This window comes from Micropterus salmoides, unplaced genomic scaffold, assembly GCF_014851395.1.
Source record: "Micropterus salmoides isolate LMB-PRFRI ecotype aquatic unplaced genomic scaffold, ASM1485139v1 Ms_hic_scaffold_23, whole genome shotgun sequence".
In the NCBI taxonomy this organism is placed as follows: Eukaryota; Metazoa; Chordata; class Actinopteri; order Centrarchiformes; family Centrarchidae; genus Micropterus; species Micropterus salmoides.
The window spans coordinates 14995020-15019911 of NW_024041484.1; the positions used below are offsets into that span (position 1 = coordinate 14995020).

Sequence of the window (24892 nt, forward strand, 5' to 3'; positions counted from 1 at the left end):
TGTTTGACATCTTTTGTACAGTGGGACTTAACTATACAGTAAACACGCAATTTATCAAACCACAGCAATTAGCTAAAAGATGCTAAAATGCTATGTAGAGCTGCAGAGCTGCCCTTCTCACGTCGTCATTTGATTTAATGTTAATATGAAAAACACTGACTAATGCAACTTTTATGTATCCATTGACGGTTATACTTTTGGATGAACTGTCTAATAATCAAGAGTGAAACAGAATCAAAGTATGAACAGCAGCCATTTTATTGAACTTTATTTTTTTAAATAGTGGTGAGTTGAACCAGATATTACAGCTGCATTGAATTATGTTGCTTTTTTGTTGAAAGATTTAATTGCTTTTTTGATATGTGCATCACACATACTGCAGCTCCTGTCCAAGTATGACTAACTTCCTGTGAAATACAAAGTGATGCAGTACACAAGTCCTAAGTGACATACAAAGGAGTTCATGTAAAAAGAAAGAAAACATACCAAGGGGTGCTTCTGCCCATGCACTGTAAATAAATTGATTTGGTCAAAATGGACAAAATGGCTGCTTCAGGAAGTCAGCTTAGCAGTCCAGCAATAAAAAAAACACCTTCGTGTATATCCTGAGTCTTCACAAGTCTTGGCATGTGCGTGGACTACCGTAAAACAGCACAAGAAAAGCACACGGATAGACGGTGTGATGGTCATCTAATGTGAGAAAAGTCTGGGAGTGTCTTTCCATACACTAACATAGTTTTAGGGGAATTTAAGTGGAAAGGGTGCAATTTAGAATAGTGATCAAGGATATGGGAAACAGAGAGGAGTGATTTCTGACTATGGCACTGAATTGTAAATGTATCCTAAAAACGAAAACAAATCAAGCACATACGATTATGAAAATCAAGGACAGTGATAGTTACACACTCTGGGTCTCCCGGGCTTTTTGGTTCATGTTTGTGTTAAGTAAAGGTTAATTGTAAAGAAATAAATACTAAATACTCAACATCACAGAGCTAAAAAAAACAAACAACAAAACATGACGCTAAATGGGAGAAAAATAACAACAACAAAAGCAATATCTTTACATAGTAAACACAATGCATTGATAACTCACTTTTACTTCCCCTGCAGATGTACATTTAAAAATATATTTGACATTGTACACAGCGTGATGTCTTGGAAAACAGTAGAATTAACAAATCTCCAAGGTGGCCATTCAGTGCCTTCTACTCCTTCCAGAGTTGTAATTGTCATTGCTCCAGGGTCACAACCTCCACCGCCTGGCCGTCCAGCGTGACAGTGTTATCTATGCGTGTGGCGACAGGTGCCATGGCTACCTGGACAGGTCGGTTGCCCTGGGCGAGGCTGGTTACTACAGTCTGGTACATGCTGACCGGGATCTGGACCAGACCTGAGGAGAAGATGGAGAGATATTTTGGATTTAGACAGACAGCACCAGGGTTGAATGCCAAGCAAGGATCAACATAATTTTTTCATGTGCCCATCTATTTTATCCCAGTAGCTGTTATTAATGCTAAAATAATTATTTAATTAAAAAAAATCTATTAGTCAGACAGAAATCTATTAATTAATGGGTCATTTACCAGGCAAATGTGAGGAATTGCTGTTTTTGTCTTTTTTTAATGTCACTATAAAATCTTTAAGTTTTGGACTATTTGTCCGATAAACCAAACAATTTGAAAATATTTCCTTGGGCTCACATAACTTTTTATAGAAAAAACAATAGGAAAATAATCAACAGATTATTTGATAATGCAAATGAACTTTGGCTACAGCCCGAGCTGTGAGATTGTAATATTATTTTCCCAATATTCAGGAGTTGGTTGTTCAGTTCCTCCAGGTTGACCATTCAGAAAAGTCGACTGACAAAAATGTATCAACAAGAATTTTGACGATCAATTAATCATTCAGTGAAAAATGGTAACATCTGTTTTTGGGCTGTGTTTTGGATGAAACAAGCAATGTGATGACAATACCTTGTGCACTGGCAAATGGGCATCCTACTATTTTCTGTCATTCTATAAACTGAAAAATTAATTGTTTATTGACAACACTTTCCAGGCTCTACTTAGAAATCTGATGTACAAATTTATCTGTCGACTAGATGGCTCTCAGAACGGCATTATTAAGCTGCTGACAAATCCTAGTAATAGCGTTGTACGATACCAGTCACCTCTGTGGAAGCACTGGTCTATCTTTTATAAAAATCAACCTTTTTTTCTGCGTTTTTTGTATTTGTGCTTTGGTATTTTGGGAGGTGTTGTGTGTCTGTAATGATATTGTATGTTTTTCTAATGGATCCCGAGTCTGACAAAGTTTAACTGAACTGATGGAAAAAAGTAAATCAACATGTTCATTGATAATGAAAATAATCCCTGACGCTAAAAAGTACTGCTTGTTCAGTCCTTGGCCAGAGGTAATCTTGTCACTAGAGTTTATGTTCCACACTGTGCTTGAGAGGCAGTCAAGTCCAGGTAGTTGTCTGTGACAGGAGGCAGCCATGTTATAGAGACGGCATTTCTGAACAATGGTCCGATTGAAGGTTCTCAGCTAGCTTACCCCGTGCCCAGCTGTGTGTGTGTGTGTGTGTGTGTGTGTGTGTGTGTGTGTGTGTGTGTGTGTGTGTGTGTATATGCGTATGTCTCTCTGTCTGCAGGGATTATTGCTGCAGTCACGTGGGCTTCTGCTCCACCCTGCAAGCTGTCACAGTGTCACAGGCAGGCAAGAAGGTCAGTGTAGGGGATGCCAGTGGCTCATGCTCACTCCCATTACTGTGAGCTGAGACACTGGACATTAAACTCACCAAATGCACACTACCCATGAATCCTTTCAAATACATTACTGAGATGACACACCTTTAAAGCCTCCCAAAATAAAATCAGGCCCCATTTGTCAGGTTAGCTTGTAATTGTAGGTCCTCAAATGTGGGCCCTTGCTAAGCCCACTCGCCAGTGATTTGTGACAGGGTTAGGTTTTGCTGATGCAGGTAATTGTGCTGGCAGTGATTACAGAGTAGGGCTTACGGAACGGTGTATTGGCCTGGCACGGTGACGTACGGACACAGCACAGTTACTGAGTGAAGTGCATCACTCGGTCATTCAAACATGGTTACTTAGGCATTGAAGGCCATGTCTGGTGTGGCTGCATGCATGTATAAGTGTGTGTGTGTGTGTGTGTCTGCGTTAGTGAAGGGTCGCTACACATGCCAATCAGCAGTGTCTGGGCCGGTGCACTTCAAACGGTGCTTTCCACTCCAGTATAGCACTACAGTGATTAGCTAAGGTCAATAGTCAGGAGAAGGACTGGCTTTGGCAGCTCCATTAGTTGTTTAAGTGAGCTATTGCAGCCAAATGACTCCTTATGGTTTAGGAAGCAAGATGTCAAACAACCAATGCTGCAGATGTTATATTTGAATAACTTGAATTTACAATAGTATACAAATGGGAAAATATACTCTTTTACATTTGACAACATTTTTGCATTATGCACAATGGTTTAGCATGTGCTTTCTGTTATGACTACTTTTATGAAATCCAATTTCAAAAATTGTTTAGCTAATGGAAAAATCCAAGGGGTACCCATTTTGGAATCAAATTCCTGCCATTGTAACAACATATTCATTTTATTTTTTTTGTTTCTTTAAAGAGGTCATATTATGCTCATTTTCAGGTTCCAAATCCTATTTGTACCAGAAAAGGTTTACATGGTTTCATTTTCAAAAAAACACCATATTTTTGTCATCCTGCACATAGCTGCAGCTCCTCTTTTCACTCTGTATGTTGAAAGCTTTGTTTTAGCTATGGGAGTTGCACATGTGCAGTTCCTAGTTAAGGACTACTAGCCCATCAGAAGCAGAGTAGGGCGGGTCATGAGAAGCCGGTAAACAAGGCTTTGGTTCAGCTGTACATGTTCCCCTTACCAGCTTAGCAACATGGGCTGGAGCAAGAGTTTCAGAGTGGTGAGTTATTAATTTGTAACGAAAGTATTTTTCATCCATAAAGTTGGATGAGCTCTGTCTCTACATTTCTGTAACAACTTCATGTCCATTGATTGCCTGGAGTGTAGCTAGTGTTTGGAAGGGACAGGAGGTGTGTGCTGCAGCTCAGTGTTTTTCAATCGTTGTTTTTGAGGGCGTGTCGGACTAGCCGCTTTGTGAGCGTTACGACGCGCATTTAGCTTTCATCCATGCGTCTTCACAGGGATGAAAGGGAAGCGGCTGGACTACAAACGAGCCGTTTTCAGGCAGTTCATAGCAGAGTTTTCTGTGGGAGATGGGAACTCCCTTTGGGGTGGACTTCGGGCTTTTTTACTTTGCAAACCTATTACATGCACAAAAAAGATGAATAACTCAGTAAACGAGAGGGAAAAAGGCAAAAGCATAATATGACCTCTTTAACTATAAAATACTGTTACAGCAAAGCTCTCCCTCAAGAATGCAAGAAGAAATCAAAAGAAACGATGTTTCCGAACGTTGCCTGCAACAATCTGTGCCGTTTCACACAACAATTTTAAACGTCTGTCCACATAAATTAAGCAGCATAAGCTCGGCCCTACAACTGGAAGGCTACTTTAGGTTAAAAGTGTCCTTTGTAAAAACCTTTGTATGTAGACTTGTACTTTGTCTGTATTCATGTAACATGTAGAGTATATGTTGTGTGTATGTGTGCATGTATATAACTGACAGCTGGCCCCGTGATTAGACCATGGAGTTATAATGGAGCGGATTGGTCCCTGAGGGACCTGCTCTGTACTAGTGTACTTTGTGTGAGTAGTAGGATGATTAGAAGAAATGGCGAATAAGAAAAAGATAACCTCTCGTTATACTATTTGCTAGAGATGGACTTTGATGTTTACGTTTTAAAGCATCAATCTGCAAAAAGAAATCGAATGGAATAGTTTTGGCTTCAACAATAATCAATATGAAAGTATAACAACAATATACATATATTTTAATATAAAGAATAATGCATCAAATCATGCTTTCCAAAATCAAAACAAGACAGAAAAAAACATTAGCCCTTGAATCAAACTTGCATCTTGAACAACCAAAATGCTATTGACCCAGCAGTTGACACACCTAATTACAAAGGCATTAAGTCTAACTTAACAATAATAAAGCCAAGAATCATGATAAAGACCAAGACAGGCTAGAAAAATTACTCAATATCATTTGCTGTTTAGTTTCACTTATACTTTTCACGTATATCTGTATTAATGTGCAATAGGCCACTGACATTAACAGACTCGGTAATATACATCAGATCAGCAGCGTGTCCCCCATTGTTAATCATTGACAAGCACTAGCTCTAAGTTTTACCCTCAGGATATTGACTGAACATATGCTGAAAATGTGAGGATGTCATTACAAACTGGTCCAATCCCAGCAGAGACACACACACACACACAGAACGCCACAGCAGTGAATGCAGTATGCATGTTAGGAGGTTGACGATACGGTCCTGCAGCTAACGTATCATTAAAAGAAGGGAGTATTACTACACACACACACAAACACACATGAAATCACACCATCTGTCACATCAGCACAGAGTAGATTAGAGCGTAGGGCTCAGAGGTCTCACCGCAGCGCTACTGCAGGGAAGCTTACACTTAGTCCAAGACTAATTAGAAATGCCATTGGCTGGGGAACACACACACGTACCAATTAGTTAAGATGTGATGCCAAACATTTCTTGATAAAAGATTTCAGCTTTCCGTTCTTGTATTTCCATTAACTACAATAGAAAAATCTGTATCATAGTATTTGTAATTTCTTTTTGGGAGATTACAGGAGTCTTCAACTGCCTAAAAATCAGGGGACTTTTTCAGAGATGTATAATTGCATTCTGGTTCTTTAGATCAGTCCAACGCTAAAACAAGGGCTGCTTGTGAGGGAGAGCTGGGGCTTCAAATTGGTGAGGAGTGATGGGAGAAAGTTGTTGGAAGCTAACGTCTTGTGCTCGTCTTGTACTCATTCATTTTAAGTTTATACAAAAGGTTCCATTTTTCTAATTCAAGACTGTCTGAAATTTATGTTATCCCAGAGATGGAGGATGAATGTGATACATGTTTGAACCCATATTGCCATAATGTTACAAAGTTCCATAGTTTTTGGTCCAGCTATTTTAATATAATGTCTACCATGATGGGAATGCATCGACGGCCCTGTCCATTGATTGTAATCTTTGGGAACCTGGATGAGTCAGGTCAATTCAATGCATGCATGTTTATTGTTATGTCATGTGACAACATTATGGATGAATATATACCTGTGGCATCTTGAACCCCTGCCAGAGCCCCAACAGCAGCTGCTGTCTCTGCCAAGACAATCTGCCCTCCGCCTTGTAGAGTGGCCTCTGCCAACGTCGCAACAGCATGGGCTGCTGCCTCGCTGCAAACACACAAACACATCAGATATAGTGTACAATATGTAAAAAATAGGCAAATAAACCTTTTGCGTGCACACAACAATACAAAGCTGAAAAGTGCGCGCACACACACACGAACTGCTCACAAAGGCAAGGGTTATTAGAGAGATATGGGGTGCAGAGGTACGAGTGTATGAGCTCTAAGAGGCTTTTCTAGTCTGGACTCATGGAGAATCTGTCACATCTCCCTAAAGGCCAGGTGCTGTGGGTCTAACAAAGCAGTTTTATTAACCAGATCTATCCAGTGGAATTACCACGAGCCTATTACCACACCAGCTTCGTTATGAACTAATGGAACTGTTCACAGCTTGGCTGATAATCACATCTGAGATGGAACTACAGGCGGACAGATAAGGGGGAGGAGAAGATGCGAGAGTACAGACTGAGACAGTGAGCAGCAATGATGCATTCTCGCTGTGGTTGTATGTGGATGATGCCCAACTGTATGTTGTTCAGTGATACAATGGCAGTTAACTCTGGCGACATTAGTATTAATGCTTCTTATCGGGCCTTGGTGACAGACAGTGAATTTTGCAATCAATCACAGCAAAGAGAAAACTAGCTATGAACTTTATAGTTTTTCTGTTTAGCGGGGAACATTTTGCACCATGAACACAACATCAATGCAGATCAAATGGTCAAAGCTCGGCAATGAGAGGGCTTTACTAATTTTTGGTCACAATGTCAACACAGCAGAAAAGACCGCGAGAGACAGTAACTCTATTCTCCCCCTGGAGCTGTCAAGCAGAGACAAAATGTTCCCGAGTAGCTCAGCACAGGTAAACAGGGGAGGGGGAGGGGAGGACAGGGGAGGGGGAGGGGAGGGCAGAAGAAGGAGGGCTCAGGTGGGTGCAGGTAACAAGCCCCGATGGGACATACCCATACACATCTGAAAGTATTGCCTTGACACTACTGCAGTGAAAAGCCAGCTAACATGTCAGCATCTCAGCCTGATGAGTTTGGTCAAAAGGTCTACAGGTTTTCGCTGCAACCAAAGACTACTAACTAATTTGCATGAGCACACTGTACTCTTGCGCTGTAATCAGATCCTGCAGACACTTGGCTCTCCATGGGACCTGGTTTAAGATCCTGTTGTAGATCCCATCTGAATATTACTGTGTGGCTGATTTCCCTCCAGAAAAACATTACACAAACAACAACCCTTGTACGTGTTTTACTACTAGAGTTGCTGAAAAGCAGGAGTGTTTCCAGAATCTGCAGAGAGCCTATTACTTATAAAGGTCAGTGTACTGTGTCAAGTACAAATTCTAAATGTAAATGCTGTGTTATGTTATGTGTGATTTTATTTCAACATTTATTATGACTTGAATCACACACCTAAACAATCAAGCATTTGACACCTACACAAGGGGTTTTTAAAGTAAAAAAAAAAAATAGTACTGAGCTGTTATTGGTTGTGCACCTTGCACACTGCCTCTATAAAAGCTACAGGCTAATTAATTTGATGCTGAACTACGATAAGACGCAGCTCACTGAGTAATTATGGATTCTTCTGTTTGTGTTTGCTGGCTCCACCACCAGTAACTGAAGACCCTTGAGCATTGTGTCAGTGAAAGCTACACACCACAGGACGGAATATATAATAAACAAAAGGGTTAGGGTTAGTATATATATTTATATAAAGCAGGGTGACAATTCTAAAGTGACCGCTTTATGCTACTACTCCTGCTTTTCTGTCGCCAACAATCCATCCAACTGCCGTTTACTCTCTGTTACACATTTTGAAGCGTGAGGCGGTAATAGGCAAGATGCACTAGAGATCTCTGGAAAACTTAAATCCGTAATACAATTCACAACCATCCAATTCAATCATCTTTATTCATAGTACAGATTTAAGAAATACATTCCTGTTAGAAGCACCGTGATAGTTTACAGTCCGTTAATTACACTTCAGGTCACGCTGTGCCATTTTGTCCACATAAAACACGGGTCCACCTAAAATAGTGACATACTATTCACTAGGATTGTAATAAAACAAACTAAAGATAATAAAAACTCTTTTTAATTAGGAATGTTTACTAAAATAGATCTGGAGATAACCATTTTCAATTTCTGATACACAATCCCCTCATGTAAGTATGGCTTTTATAATTAACATTTCTTTCTCATGTTACCTTCACCCCTCCACAAAATCAAAGCCACATAAATAACATCAAAATGCTATTTGCTTGTGACTTTAAAAGCCGTATTCCCCCAAAACCTTGCAACCTGTTTCCCATCCTCACCTGTTGAGAGCCATTGTGACGGTGGCTCCGGGCTGCATCTCATGACTGGCAGCTACAGCGGCTTCAGCCAGAGATGCTACTGCCTGCGTGGCCTCTGAGGCCTGAGTGGTTTGGATTGTCATCTCTCCGCCCTGCAGGGTGGCCCAGTTCTGCTCCACCTGGAGAGAAACAATATAATTTCATACAGAAAGCAAATGGAGGATCAGTAGTCAGGCAATAAAGACTGTGTGAAAATTACTTTTTGGATTGTTGGTGTTCTGGCTTGTGTATTAATTTTGTGGTGCTGAACGGACAGTTCCCATTAAGTGCACTTTACACACATTTGCTTCATATTCTTTGTTTCTGTGACTCATAATTAGTGCCACTTTTCCTCAACTCCTCAGAAAGACTTGTTGAATCTATCAATTTATGCGAGTGGTTGATATTGAGTTTATTACTACAGTCAGGCATCCCTGACAGCCCCTCCACTGCTTTGCTATGAGATCTGCCCACAATCCAAATATCTTTGACACACAAACCCTTTCTACTCACATCCTTAGCACTTGCAAAAAAGGTCATTCTTCTTAGCTGGAAAGATAGAACAAAAATATCAATAACACACTGGCTCAACTTTCTCACTGAACATTCATCCCTGGAAAAACTCAAAGCAATAAAAGGACAGCTTATTTATTATTAAGACACCTGGAATTACTTCCATCTGTAACTGGCAAGCTGATTCTCCTCTTTCTCCTGCCCATGTCTTCTGTCGCAAACATTAATAGACATTACCCCATTAAACTATAACTGACCCTTCAGTAGTGTGCAACTCTTTCTCCCCCCATTTACTTGCCATTGTTCACTGTTGTCCAGTTTTGTAATGTGTGTGTTTGTGTGTGTATATATATATATAAAAATAATATTTCTACTAATTTATTCATTTTTTAATTGTCCTATCGTCAGGCCAGAAATGTGTACATCCTTGTACATTACTCATTTTTAGAGCCTGTGTATGCAGTAAATTATCAGAATGTGTTTATATTGTATTATGAAATAGTGACCCAGAGGTATGTGCTGTGTGCACGTGGGTGTTACCTCTCCATCAGTCACAGTGGAGTAGTTGACCTGTGCCACTGTCACACCAGGCAGCTCTGAGGCATCTGCCAGGGTGGCAACTGTATGTCCCGTGCCAACCTGAGATAAAGAGGTGCGGTCACAAAATACAAAAAGGGAACAGACAGAGAATGAATGAATTACTGAATACGATTGTGAATTTGAAGAAGTGCAAGACCACAGTGATCAAAAAGCAACAAAATGTACCTGGATGAGCGAGACTGTTCCGTCAGGGTTGTTAATGGTCTGTACCACAGTTTGTGAGGGCACAAGGTGAGCGATATTCTGTGCGGTCAGATGGTGCTGGGTGGTTGTTGCAGTTGTTATCTGTTGGTCTTCAAAAGCATACAACAGATCCTCACGACCGTGCTGCTTGTAGCAGTTCTTAACGATGGTCCGCAACGCCTGCGTCCAAGACACCTTAAGAAACATAAATACAAGTTAACAATAAATCTTCAGATGGTCTACTGACACTGAATGCCAAATTCCAGATTACAGTTCTTTCCTTGCAAAAATGTAGAGAACTGTGTATTCAGATACCAGGTCACTAGTACTAGTCAAGTACTGTGTTTAGGGCAACATTGGAACCTAATTTACAAAAAGGGACATAGAATATCTTGCTCCAGTTGTACAATGCTGAAATTGAGGCTTAACAAGAAGAAATGTCATTGGAAGGAAGGGAGAATGGAAAAAGATCTGCAGAAAAATACTATTTTCCTGCAGATCTTTAAAGTATGACATCATTACACCAGTACTTCTCTCACCCTCTGTTTCTGCTCCTCTGTGCGGACGTCACTGCGGACGTTGGCCCAGGGGATGTCCTCAGGCCACCACACAGGCTTGCAGCTCTCCTTTCCCCAACCAGGCTTCCCTCGGCCTGTTGAGTACTTCAGCATCTCTGGGATGAACGCTCGCAGCTGGGCCTGAAGCAGAAGACAGATACAGAGAGTAAAGAGACGATACAGACACCAAAACCCCAAAGTGGGAAGCTGTCTCTCTCTCACACACACACATAAGCGCACACGCCCTTGAGTAGGCAGCAAGAGGCGCCTATTGATCGGGGTACCTGCTGCCGGGTGCTGAGGTGGTCATGGCCTGCAAATAGAAACAGGCTTTCTAAAAGGAGAACAACGCGATCATATTTATTAACAGACCAATCAATGGCTGTGGCTCCAGCCCGATGTGTCAGACAGACACCATGGGAACATCAGGGTTGATCCAACACAGTAGAGCAGTGAACCTGTCCTAGCAAAGGCTCCAGGACATTCAGCGTAGGTATTAACAAGGACAAGCTTGTCAATATTGTTAAAAAGAAAATCAATGTCAAACAAAAACATTAGATTAAGTTTGATTATGCATGATGTGTGCTACTTTATAGACTTGTGTAGAGATGCAAGTTATTATTTCATTACTGTGGATTGACTGTTTTTGAGTGTGCCATTCACAATGAAACAAGGGAGCCAATCTTCTTTAGAGCAAGTCATTAGAACTGATTGTTGTGTTCTGGCACTAAGAAGCCAGCACTCAAACAGCATGTCCATTCTTTATCTCGCAAAGGTAGGGCTTGTTATTTTCACTAATTGTAAAAGAGGAAATTAATCTGTAGAGGCTGACCTACCAGCATTTTTCGGTCACTACCAATATTTGGGAGTTTAGAAATTCTTGAACGATATACTGGCCAATATCTTTTGTCATACATGAAAAAATACGTAACTAACATATTTGATGTGGATTCTTAAAATTAGTTTTTCAAAGAATTGTGACTAAGATATGTCAGTTTTTACAGTTTTACATTCTGAGTGAGTTATTTTGAAATTACTTCAGATGTCTCTGCTGCAGTTTCTTGTAACTTATCAGCTTAAAAAAAAAAAAGGCTAAAATTGACCACTATATTGGGCCATCCGATTTATTCGTCTTGGTCTCCTAAGTTAAGTAGTGGTTGAGTTTGCAAATAGCTGGCTATGTGAAACCCAGGCTTAACATAGCCAGCTGGCTACTTGAAATCAGTTAATTCAAGAGCAGTTTATTAGGAACAGCAAACTAAAACTAAAGCTAATATAACAACAATCCAATAAATCCTATTTTCAAGAAGGTTATAATGTTTAGTTGTCTCTTGGAGTGAGGTGTTGATTCAACTTCATGGTCTTTCTCTAGGCTGTAGTTTGTGGTGGTTGAACTGTATTGTGTTATATTAATAGTTTTTGTAATATTTAGTCTAACCTTACTGAAATAAATGGTAAATGGTAAATAATTTGAGCTAGGTGTACCTACTAATACACTAGCAACTGAATATAGGTTTAATGAAGCCAGATAACCCAAAGAGAGCTGACCATTCACCTAATGTATTTTTTATTGTGTTTCAGTCCTGTGTTCTTATTTTCCTATTATGATTGCTTTGTCTGCGATGTTCCATGAGAAGTTTTCATTGTGCTGCAAAGCAAGGAGGAGAAATGAGCGGTGGTCCTAATCTCTCTCTCCGATTTCCATCACCAGCATATATACTTCATGTGCAGCAGAGAGCGGCACGCATATCCACTCACCATGGCATCAACACTTCCAAAACAAGCGTTCGCTCGAGCTCACTGACGGGGGGGGGGGTTAGTGCCAATGTCCTCAGTGTCCTGGTAATATGCAAGCATCACCGGGGGATTATATTGCACAATGAGGCACTGCAGCGCCTGCCTGCCTTGACATCACGGGCTAAATTTGGTTCCGGGAGAAATAAATCCCCCCTCCACCCCCCCATCCCAAACCACCTATACAGAGCATCACACAGAGGTTTGACAAAACAGATCTTGATAGAAAATGGATGGTCAATACTTTTTCACGCCAGCTTTGGAAAAACATCCGGTGGCTGAAGTAAAGGGGCTTCACTTCAGCCGACGCTTGGCACACTGACAGAACAACTTGGATTAGCCCCAGAAAAAAAGGACTTAGTAGCAAAAAGATGCTTGCATTTCCACCTGTGGCTGGTCCATGTGTGGATGCAACGTGCTAGGCCAGATGGCCTAATTACAGTAGCTGGCGAGTTAAGTGGCATGTTGTCCTCGCACCCACCACCCCCACCCCCAATCCTAATCCTCCAAGAAATGGTCCAATCAGCATTTAGGAAGGCGGCTATGTTGCTGGGTCCCTGGCCCTAACAAGGCTAGGGGGTAATTATGGGCTCAGGCTAGGCCCAGGATCACCTGCTACAGATGCTCCGGGGCCAGAGGCTTCTGCCTGTGTCACTAAACCTCACTTGGGATTTCTTCAGCTGCTCAAAACCTGCTGTGGATGACTGCATAGAAGACAATAAGGTCTACCTGATATGGATCAGGAGCATTAAGTCTGAAAGAATTTCCTTTTCATTGCAGAGTTCTCATTTCATATCGCTATTTCCGAGGTTGATTGACCTTTCTCCCGAGGTACAGGACAGCATCCTGTCTCCAACACAGCACACACATACTCTAAAAATCCCCCCCACCACATCTTTCCAACAAGCTTGGCCTAGCTGAGTGAGGCAACAGGTTACTTATTCCTGATAATCTCATCCTACAACCACCAGAAAAACAAGCACCAACTAACACCTGCCCTCTGAGGACACATCTGGCCCTGGGATTGGCTACCGTGCTCCCAGGGTTCAGGACCATCTCTGAGGGCCATGGCCATGCTGCTTACTCTGACGATGATCCAGAGAATGAGTCAGCAGCACTGGGATGGCAGAGTAAACAAGCTGGGTTCCCTTGGGCGAAGAGAGGACTCTGGCTGCCAATGGTGCTAATGTTGCAGTGAAAGGCCTACCAAGAGCAGTCACACCCTCTCACTGCTCACTGGTACCACAGTCTGTCTAGCAAAAGGAGGAGGCTTACCTTAGATAGACACTACATAGGCATCAGACATCCTGTATGCCTGAATTACAATAAGGAGACCACTCTTTACCACAAAAATGTATTTAGTATTTTGGAATAAATACTGGTTAAATATCCATGAATTAAATTCATCAAGTGACACTGATGGACATGAGAAAACTAAAATTGAGTGTTTGACCTTGATACATAAAGCTAGCTAAGCTCTTGCTCACATCAGACTTAAATGGCATACTGTGATTCTGATCTGTTGCAAACTGGTGCCCTCTGCTGGGAACGCCGGCACTGTGTTTGTGTCTCAACACACCAAACGGCATTTTTGAATTTATCAATTTCTACAAAATAACAGAAGTTTAGTGCGGGATATACATGGTTATTTTGCTTGGGAGGTTAGGACCATAATAGATGAGCAGAGAGAGAATACTGAGCCTGACCTGGGTCATCTTGTCCACAGAGACAGGGATGCCATCAATGGTGAGGGGGGGCAGCTCTGAGGCCAGCTCTCCGCCAGCAGGGGCATGTTCAGCCAGAGCGTTCTCCAGATCCTCCAAAATCATGTTCTTATACTTTCTGACCTAGAGGATAGAAAGACAGTGTTTCAGTTGTTGTTTCAGTTTAGTGCTGGAACTACTACTTGATTATTACTTGGCTAATTATTGGTCACATCAACAGAAAATAAATTGACAAAATTTTTGATCATGTTTAATTATCAACAAGTTCATTATTGATAAACATCGCCACAAACACAAATACTTCCTTGCCTTTCTCTTTTTCATAGCATTATAAATTGAATATATTTTTTCTTTTATGAATTTTTTTATTATTTGAAGACCTCACTTTGGGCTCTAGTAATTTGCGATGGACTTCAAATCACTACTTTTGAAACACAGAGAAAATGATTATTAGAAATATAAAAGAGATGTGAACCTCATCACTAAGTCTTCTGTGAGAGCAGAAGATTATAGATAATGAAAATAAAACCCGCTGACTATAACACTCACCACATTCTCCAGAGGAGCAGCACCAAACACCTTAAACACAGGGTTGGGTTTGGATGGAGAGATACACAGCACTATGGCCTGTTGGCCCACTCTGGTGGTGTACTCATCCAGGGTGGCTCGCAGTTTCCTGTAAACACACACCATCCTTTACCTCCTTGTTTCAAATAAAAAGCCATAAAATACAACACCAACAATGAGCTCAGGTGCTGAAAGCGACATTTTTATCGCTGTAACGGTTGAGGGGAAATATATGGTAGTGAGGTATTGGAGAAAGTTGGCCTATGGTGTTTTACACTCACCTGAGCAGGCGAGTCTGCTGCCTCTTGCGGATGGAGGGGTTGGATTCAAAGATATGAGGCCTCTTCCTTTTCTTACCAGTTGCCACGGCAGCAGCAGCAGCCATGCCTACTGGCCCTGAGAAAGACAGAGAGAGAGAGCGAGCAAGTTTGCCTGTTAGTAAAAGTAGAGTTTAGTAATCACAGTGAACAATGTTCAATAGATTGTTTATGAAAGCTGTTTTTTCCTCACTGATTTCAGCTTTATCTCGAATGTCCTGCATACATGGTGGTTATTATTAGATCTACAAAAAAGCACGGTCAGGCTTGACAGAGAAGCAAAGCTGCCACAAAGCACTCCACTGGCACCACCTGGTGTTCATTAAAAAGCATTACACTGAATTCAGGCAGCTATGGATGTTTTACTGGATTAGTAGAATTCTTCAGAGCGAGATTAGAACATCCGCTAAATACAAACAACAGACGGCCTTGTATGTTTTGAGCAGATGACCTTCTTTGCACCAGAAAGTCTGACGCAACTTCTACAACTCGGTATAAATTATAAATAACATCAACACAGCCAAAATGATAGAGAACCTCACAGAATATTAGGGTACTGCTGGGTAGTTCAGAAAACATGATTTGAAATCAATCCCACTACTGGGTAGGGGCTAGACGAACCTGCGGCAGCCAGGTGGGCGGTGACCTCATCAGTGCCAGCCGAGTTGAGGATGTCCGTGTCATCATAAGGATCATCATCTGGCGAGGATGTTGAGTCTTCCTCAGCGCTCATCATCGATGTTTCAGTAAAGGTGGCCACATGAACCTATACACAGTAAAGATCCAAAAGAGTAGAATGGGTTTACATTTTTTAAACAAAATAGCATGGTACTTATACTAACTGACTGAGGTGTTACTGTTTCTGTTCTAGTCTAACAATCTAACTAGCTAGTGAAACTGGTTCAAACATCTTCCTTCCTATTTTCCTCTGTTTATCTATTATGCTTCTAAGTGCACCTGCTGGACCTGTTGGCTTACGGCGCTGGCCTCGATGGTGGTCATGTGTTCTGTCTGGTGAACGATGTGCTCATCCATTATCAGCCACCTGGTCTACACAGCTGGATCCACGGTACAATGACTGAGGAGATAAAGATGCAAAGTAGGGATGCAGCATAAGATAATGATAGGAACTGTTTTACACCTATATGGCGGCTGAGTAAATCCCATCTATTCATTATAATAGCATGGAGCTTATACAGAAGTTATTCCTGCTGTATTGACCCTTGAAATACAGCAAACTACATGCATATTATTGCATGTACACACTGATGTAAAATGTACTCCAAGGTGTCCTCAAAATAAACTATTATTTATATTGCAATGGGATGTGCTTTTTTATCCTGAGAGAATAACTACATCATGGTGAAAAATTCATTAATCAGAAATACTGCCTGCATTTATGGTGCACTATAAGCTTAAGTGGTACCTTAAGCTTATAGAAGTGCACCATAAATGCAAGTTCATGGAAATGTTATGAAATTCAAACTCAAGCAATTAAAGACAAAACTGTGATCATAGCCATCTGTCACATCATTCTTTATTTTCATTGTAGGTACTGGTGGTACATTAGTGCACAATAGTTATCATTCTCCTTACTAGTGCCCCAAAATTGTGAATATATATATATATATATATATATATATATATATATATATATCTATCTGAGTACACTGACTGCACTACTGCTGCTATTCCTCTAGGGGGCTTCATAATGTATCAATAGAGTTTCATTTGCCAATACCACTGTAATCAAGCATGAAAATAATGTTTTACTTTCCCATTTATTAGGTGTTTAATCATAGCTCTTTCACAAACTTGTAAGATAAGCAACATATTGCTTGGAACTCTTTAAACACAATACAGTTTCAAATTCAAGTGACTGGTGGAATTTCTTATTCTGATGTAAAAAATGGAATTAAGAAAGTCTAAATGCACCGTCAGTTTGAGGCAGTGAGAGTGTTTGTATATTCATCTGTGAATTGCATCTGTCTGTGAAGTGATATCATAGTCTTACAATAGGGGCGAAAATCACTCATACAATAAGGTTCTTACACATACAGTATACTTTTGTTCACTTAGAAATCCATGAGTCTAGCAATGTATGGTCAATGTAGAAAAGCTTTTTGAGTAAAAAAACCGTTGAGGCAGTTTAATGGGGATAACCTGCTCACTTGATTCATGGTGGGCAGCTGATATAAGGAATATTTATTTGGACAGGTCTGTCTAAAACACGCTAGTTTTTTCTTTGAATCAGACTCACGAAACATTAGTCAAAATGCAGCCACTAACTGCAGCCACACAGGTTTATTTGCTGCCAATATTCCCTGTACCAACTCTATTGACTGTAGCTGCTGATAGGATCAATGAATGGGATGATAAATGAATCGGTGCACGACTCGACAATAACATTGGCGTTAAATCATATCCATGGCCTGCAATGAGGCTAATTTCCACAGTACCTATCAATAAGCATAACTACACGTAAAGTTCAATTTATTAAACAGGCAGCGTTATTGCTCAAGCGTTACAGTGCTGTAATGTTTGTCGACTTTCCCGTTGACAACGACTGCCAAACTGAGCTAACATAAGCTAGCAATGTCCTACATTTGGCTAATAAGCTAGCTGGCTAACCATTTGGCGGTGCAGCTTCGGTCATCTGAATGGACATTAATTTTAATCGAGAACAGAAGCAGTTTCGTGATGTTCGGACACTGAACAGATTATAATTCAGTGTGCAATGAAGGTAAACCTTAACGTTAGTAGCGCAGCAGCTAGCATGAAACCCGCGCAATATTAAACAAAACAGAGCGCTACAACAGGCCCAGCGGCCTGTGTCTCATCCACAGCTATTCTACTCTCTTGTCGATACGCGCCTAGAACATGATTTCGCCACAAAAATCCATACATGTATCATAACTCTGCTCCAGTCAACATCTAAACAATCTGCATCTTTCACCCCAACGCTGCCGGGTTCGATGATGCGGCTGCGCCGGGGCTGAAATAAATGGAGATTGCGCGGTAGGGCACTAACCTCAGAGCGGCTGCGCTACTTCGGGCCTGCGCCGTACAGCGGGGATGGAGCCGAGCTCTAATGGAGGACAGAGGGGAGCCAGCAGCAAACACAGCAAACATAGCGGACAGAGCGCACACAACACTGAACTGCACTAGTGATGCATTCAAGTGCCCCTCCTGAGCTTCTTTCTCACAGCGCCACAATTGCCACATTCAGATGTGCATTTTGAAGTTCCCCTTCGTGGTTATTTTTTTTGTTTTTTCCCCCCATTTTGTTTAATCAAAAGAGTAGATTCTTCTGATAAACAGTCTATGCTGTTGTCTGAAATGTATTTGCAGTTGTTGCAAAACCAACAATATTCATAAAGTAAAGGAAATATAAAAGCAACATCGGAAATATGAACCATAAAAATATGATATAACGTTACATTTCATACACAAAGACGTTTTTTTTTTTTTTTTTTACGTGTTTTACATAATGCATTTAAGGGGAAATTCTAAAAAAAAATAACGTTGACAACATTTGCAGACTCTGTTTGCATGTTTCCATTTGCTACACTTCACATTTAGTAAAAACGTAGATGTCATACATTTTCCCCTTCTACTTTCGCCTTTTTTAAATCCAGATCGGTCATTTATGCATCGTAAATTGTGTGTAATATTTCCGATGGTTCTTGAACATAGCATAAGACATAGCAAACCACGCCTCTTCCGACTCTCACGTTGAACGAAGCTGCTGCACACCGTAGTTGTGGTAAATTCCAAAGACAAAGCCAAACATTTAAAAATGTTGATAGTAGTTACTTGGTGTTTAAAAAAGATTAATGTTTTAATTTGGGAAATTTCACTGCAAATGAAGAACAACTGACGCTAGACCAAAACAAAGCTTTCCAACTGCAATTATCAACACCTGTGTCCTCCAAGTACACTGTACTGTTTTACACAAGAACATGTTGATTTTTCCAAGAGTTAGTGAACTGCTTACATTTTTTTTGTTCAAAAACATTCACACAAAAAATGTAAAGACTGGGGTCTACATATAATGGGTAGTAAATATGTACATCTCCAGTTTCCAGTGTTTTTTTTAAGGTACACCTAGTTTACATTAATTCAGTCTAGTAACTTACAACAGTTCTGCATTAAACCCCCACTTCATGAAGATGATAATGTTCAGTTTTTGTGGAAACTGTTTCAGAGAGGTGTTGGTTCAACTTTATGCTCCGTTTGTGGTGCTTTAAAGAGGTGTTTCTTTTAGCCTACCCTCATTGATAGAAATGGAGTAGGCAAAATAATAGAAACTGCTGTCCGTATAAACAATACATTTCAACAGATCCCCAAATTGCAGCCTCCAGAATTATCAAAAAGTTGATCGACGCCTCCTTTAAAAGTTTTAACCAGTATAACCTTCAGGAAGGTAGGACTGTTGTATTAAGACTGCAATAGTTGTAGCTAGGCTAAGTGTAGGCCTACATAATAAACTGGCAACTGGGTGAATATGATGCTTACAAAAACTAAAATGAAAGTTGACAAAACTGTCTTCATTTTATCTGCAAACATTTTTGAGATACAAATAGGCCATGCTACTAAATGTGAAAGGGATGTCAAATGAATTTGGAAGTCAAAATCTCTTAATCTCATAATATACATAATATCTAAAGGTAGCCTAGTGTGTCTCTGTTTCAGTAAAGGAAGCAATGTATATTTGAAGTTTACTGGACTGCCTGAATGCTAAAAACCTCACCCATTTTGTACTCCAAACAGGTATAAGGGACAGAAGGTGTGATGGACAACTTTCAGTGATGCTGCAAGGTGACAAATTCCATGGAAAAGCTGACCGAAAGGATAGAAATGTAAGTTTATGGTGATTTCATACCTTTCCTTTGTATTATATTCCTACTGTAGTATATGTAAACCTTTTAGTTTGAATGCTACACAATTTGCAGCACACACCTCAAGAGGGCAGCGTTGCATTACAAATTGTACTTGGAACTCTGCCTTCAAAGTTTGTTGTAACAGGAGATGGCAACGAGGCATCATAGATGCAGCTCTCCGCAGGTGCCCTGGCGTGTATTCAAGATGATGGATGTTTTACATTTGTGTATGGTGACAGGAGCTTATGTTTGTGTCTCACTAAATGTCAGCAAGTATCATATTCAAAAATCTGGCAGGAGAGCCGCAGAGTGTGACTCCACATTTTACAGCTTCCATACTGTGTAACTGACCTTCATACTACACTGTCCACTGTAATGCCTCGGTCTTTTCTTTCAACATATGCAGACAGGACGTCATATGTATCTGCACAATGTCTCCTAATGCTACACAAAGTACAAACTATGGTCAGATAGTTGGGTTAGACAGATGGGTATACTTAACACTGTTGCTTACAGAACCCTGTTGAGAGTTTCATATGAATTTGTTGTGTTGTTTTGGCAAAAATCCAGCTATTGGATATATTGTTTGCCTGCCTTTACATTTGGCTTTGTGACTCTGGTGACCCTTTAAGTATAAAATGTGTTGGTAACTAACTTCTGGTCTATAGATCATCTTAGCCGAGCTGTGGCTACTTAAAAGGTACTGAATTTGCATTAGTTTTGCATTAGAAATTTATTTCTCAAGGGCACCACAGTGGGAAGCAGTTTCTGTCAAGTAGATGATGAGGTGACAAAGATGAACTGAGAAGCTGGAGTGTGTTAATGAACCAAGGTCCTATTATTTGGTCCTGTTCTGCTTTCTCTTCCGTGGGGCTGTGGTCTGGTATAGATAAGGCTTACAGCCTGGGGGTCTGGAATCAATAATGGATGTAATTGGTGAGGTGGAAGTGAGGATAATTGAAGTTAATTGTATGGCCCGTCACTCGCCTTGGAGAGAGGTCAAGACAACAACGAGATGTAGAAGGTGGTGCGGATGGGGAAGAAAATTATCTCTAGTCTTCCTATTATCTACTCTATATAACTTCTCCATGTTACCAACCCCACTGTTTTATTGACATGTTACTCCTTAAACTTGACAATAGTTTCAGAAGATTTATCAACATAAATACCAAATACAGCAAAGTACTCGTCATTGTGTTCGCTAAAGTGAAGTTCTAGTTTTGTGTGTGGTTACTTCTTCACTCCAGGAAACCACAAGTGAAAATTTAACTTGTCAGCAGCGAGGGAGATCACAAAGCTAGCTCTTTTGCCTTTTTTTCCCATTAGTATGAAGCAGCGTCAACCAGCTGGGTTGGCAAACATGAACATGCTGTGTACAGTTTACAGATGTCTCATTACATGATTTCTGAATTTTTAAAGCTCTAAATCTTTCAAAAGCGTTAAGTTTAAGTATCATGGGTTTCCAGTTAATTTTCAGTCCAGTACAACTCCTTTATATTTTTCTTATCACCTTCAGTCACTTTTTAAACAGTATTTTCCTGCTAGAAGAGTACAGCCATGTTTTTGTACTGCTGGCTGACAAGGAGTTACATTTTCTTGATTATCAAGTACATTCCTTTTTCATGTTTTTTGAACATACTAGGAGTAGGCTACTCAGGATATAACCACAGACTGTATGGGTATAATGAGTAAAATATTCTGCTTGATCGGCAGGGGGCACTGCAGTACCATGCATTGATTAAAAATTAAACTGCTGTAAAAACTTTATTGCTGCTCTGCAGAGTCATGCCCACTGAATGATATGACATATTCATTCATATTTCACTCTGAAATCATTCAGAGATTACTTCCATCTAGTAGCTTGGAGCAAAATTAATTCAAGATCTATGCCATGTTATCTTTCCGTGGATTAAATCAAATTTAGGGGTGTATTTTGCATTTGAACTTACTTTCAGTTGAAGAAAATACTTTTATTCACGTTAGAAATCAATACATTAAATAATGTATCTAGTGTAACCTTGAAAGTACAAAGTACAAAATATTTTGTGGTTTTGTACATTGTTTGAGAGTAACAACAGTGCAGCAACAGCACAGCTTTCTTTGTCTTTGCTGTACTCACTATGTAATTTTTTTTTTATCACTTTACTTGAAAGTGGGATACAGGGAGCTTTTAGTGCCTGATCAATACTGTGTATTTAGGGTGAAGTTTGAAAAAAAATGTCCCTCCAATTATTTGCTTACAGATTATGTACTAGGGGTAAAATATTTTTGCAGTTGAACAATACACCATCTGCTTAGCTGTGATAGGCGTGAACAAATGTCTGCAGAAACTTGGTGATCAAATGTTTCTTAATTACCTCACCTCCTTCAGCATAGACTGTTAATGTAATATTTATTTTTATTTAATTTATATTTTTTATATATTGTCACTGATATCAATATCAGCAACGTAATATTGCAGTGTGGATTTGCATCATTTGTTTTTTGTTGTGGTCTTTCTAGAAGAACTCCAGAAGCGCTTCTTAGGTGGATGGGAGCAGTGGTTGGATTGCTAAACGAAAGTGTGAGAAATTTTAGGTCAGAAGGTGTAAACGCATTGATACGATAAATGCAATGAACCTCAATCACCCACTTTGATGTCGCTGCCAAGCATTTCCAGGTGATCACACAACTTCACATCTCTTCTGTCATTGGCTGGCTCACAAGTAGCTGCTCCAGCATTCCTCCTTTTAGATCCCACTCCCTGGAAAATTCAGTGAAGGATGTTGTCAGTGATAAATGCATTTGATTTGGTTTTTGCAATTTAAGTGGATGGTAGATTGGAAGTTCTCCTGTTATTTCTCTTTAACTTACCATTCAACTGAAAGGGAATGTGAATAGATGGAGGACATTTTAAGTATCTAACATACATGGAAACCAGCAAATCACTTAGTATTGATTCAGTATTTTTACTTGAGTTTTCTGTTTACCTTCTGAAAGACGCATGTTTTTTCATGTTTCATTCTCACTCCAAGCATCTGCTCTCTCACTCTCCCTCTATCTTTTCTTATAATGTACTATATGTCCTTTCAATATCAGTTGTATTTTTTTGAGTAAATACAAGATGAATGCAATGGTTCAAAACAGATTAAATGCAAGAATTTAAAAGGGAATGAGGATGCTGTATATGAGTTGGGAAGAGAGGATTGAGAGTAGTGTTTTCATTACAGATAATCAAGTCAAGGCTGTGCCTTTATTCTCAAGCACAGCCTGTTGTCAATAGAAACAGGAGTGTAGAGAGGATGATAATAAAGGGCAAGAAAAACAGGATAAAGGGAAGACAGAGTGAGTCTCTCTATCAAGTGTCTGTCTCTTTCCTCCTTCATGATGTGTTCCCATGCCTAATTGGAAATGTAGTGTAGGTAGTAAACCTGTATATAGATTCATTATTACAATATTCAGCATCAGCACAAGGTATTGTGGACATCCAGGACGAGGAGAGAGGAGAATAGAAGGAAATTAAATGCACAAAGGAGGACAGTAAAGACTCATGGAAGGGAATATCACTGTCATGAATCTGCATACTTTGATGTAAAAAGAAATATTGCAGGTGTACTTGGATGTCTCTTCACACATGCTGATTGTTGTGACCAAGATAATTGGGCCCTCCTCGGCTTGTCTTGTGCCACGGATGCTTGTTTAACACCTGCTAAAAAGAGGGAGTATGGTCTCGTAAAACCAGGCTGCTGTACATCTTGCAAGCTCAGTTTTTTACTGCAAGATTAAACACCATGAGCAAAGCAGAATTGTGAACTTGTGTTGCTAGGCTAAAGTGAGCAACACACCTTGTAAAAGCAGCTACTAACTTGCAAGAAAGGTGACATTTAACTTGCAAGGAATGGCAACAAGAAAGAAAATGTATGCGGGAAGATGTGAAAGATTATCGTCACTGCCCTGTCTTTGCTGAGCTAGGGGTTACCTTGCAGGTAGTGATATGGTCAAATTACCATGATGATGTTTTAATATTATTGTTATTATAACATGTGTAGTGGTTGAACCCCCGACTAACTAGAGACGCTTGTGGTTAGCAAAGAAAAGGGAGGACAGGAACAGTCAGCCTCTAACTGGAAAAACAGGTTCAGGTTTGTGTCTTTAGCCATATTATAGGTAGTTATTGTCTCTGACTCTATGCGTGTTGCCTGGCATCACATCTGCTGCAGGAGGCTGGTAAGCCTAGTTGAAATTCCATTTACAGAATAAATACTCAGCATGAAATTCTATTAGTTACAAACTGTGCACTAACACCATAACCTGAATTCTTATCAAGCTGTAATATAAAACATGGTAGATTCACCTGTTTTAAATCAAATAACCCATGGTTAAACTCTTGGAAGAAGTACTTATTTTGATGTCAGTGATTCACGTCATGCTTAATGGCACAATGTTTTTTCTCTTTGGCTTAATGAGCTTCATTAAGTTCTGACTCGGTACTCTTCTGAGTTTTGTGTGTTTTTCCCAAATCTAATGCACTAACAGGGACTGCTTTTGTCATGCTGGGTGTTTGTAGAGTGCCATAAAGCCATGTTAGATTCTCCATGAACATGTGTGTGGTCCATAGTAAAGAGTGGTTGTATTGTCATGTCTCACTAGATGTGCCACAATGCAATTCAGCACGTGGCTCTAACATTTTCCATCAAAATAGTCTTTCTTATGTTTATAGTACCAACAATGTTTCTTGTGTTATACTACCAACACCCAATGACATTATCTCAGCCAAGATTCCCTCATGCTGATCCATTTGAAGCTGGAGAAAAAGAGCTGACGAGAGCCAAAAAGTTGCTTTCTTTTTAAAGGCCAGCCACTTTAACTGTGTGTATATGTGTGTGTCTGTGCTTGTGCTGTCCTTTCTCTAATTGACCAGCTGTGGCTACGTGTTCTGCATCCTTAAATCCACCATTGATCCCATGGCCGTTTCACAACAGGCGTTATTGCTTTGCTTGTACTCTCCCGATCTAGCCGTCCATAACACCTCTGAAGAGCAGAGAAGGAGATGGTGGGGACTGTGATTGCAGAGTGAGGG

The 24892-nt window shown here is 40.2% G+C and overlaps 1 protein-coding gene and 1 long non-coding RNA gene across 7 annotated transcripts; one reads left to right on the forward strand and one right to left on the reverse strand.

Moving 5' to 3' along the window:
* Nucleotides 1-234: 234 nt before the first annotated feature.
* Nucleotides 235-18125, reverse strand: nrf1 (nuclear respiratory factor 1). 6 transcript variants are annotated; one of them, XM_038738903.1, is made up of 13 exons: nucleotides 17982-18125; nucleotides 15929-16028; nucleotides 15572-15716; nucleotides 14915-15029; nucleotides 14616-14742; nucleotides 14049-14189; nucleotides 10531-10689; nucleotides 9974-10186; nucleotides 9749-9847; nucleotides 9209-9244; nucleotides 8678-8835; nucleotides 6273-6394; nucleotides 235-1393 (listed from the first exon to the last, which is right to left on the reverse strand). In XM_038738903.1, the coding sequence occupies exons 2-13, from the start codon at nucleotides 15983-15985 to the stop codon at nucleotides 1233-1235; spliced, it is 1533 nt and encodes a 510-aa protein (XP_038594831.1). In that variant the 5' UTR covers nucleotides 15986-16028; nucleotides 17982-18125; the 3' UTR covers nucleotides 235-1232. The 6 variants fall into 6 exon arrangements, with proteins under 6 accessions (XP_038594831.1, XP_038594830.1, XP_038594829.1 ...); XM_038738902.1 differs by having other exon boundaries at nucleotides 15917-16028; XM_038738901.1 differs by having other exon boundaries at nucleotides 15908-16028.
* Nucleotides 18126-19728: 1603 nt separating this feature from the next.
* Nucleotides 19729-22980, forward strand: LOC119918152. The gene is made up of 2 exons (XR_005447398.1): nucleotides 19729-19812; nucleotides 22336-22980. It is a non-coding gene; the product is annotated as an uncharacterized LOC119918152 (long non-coding RNA).
* The last annotated feature ends 1912 nt before the right edge of the window (nucleotides 22981-24892 follow it).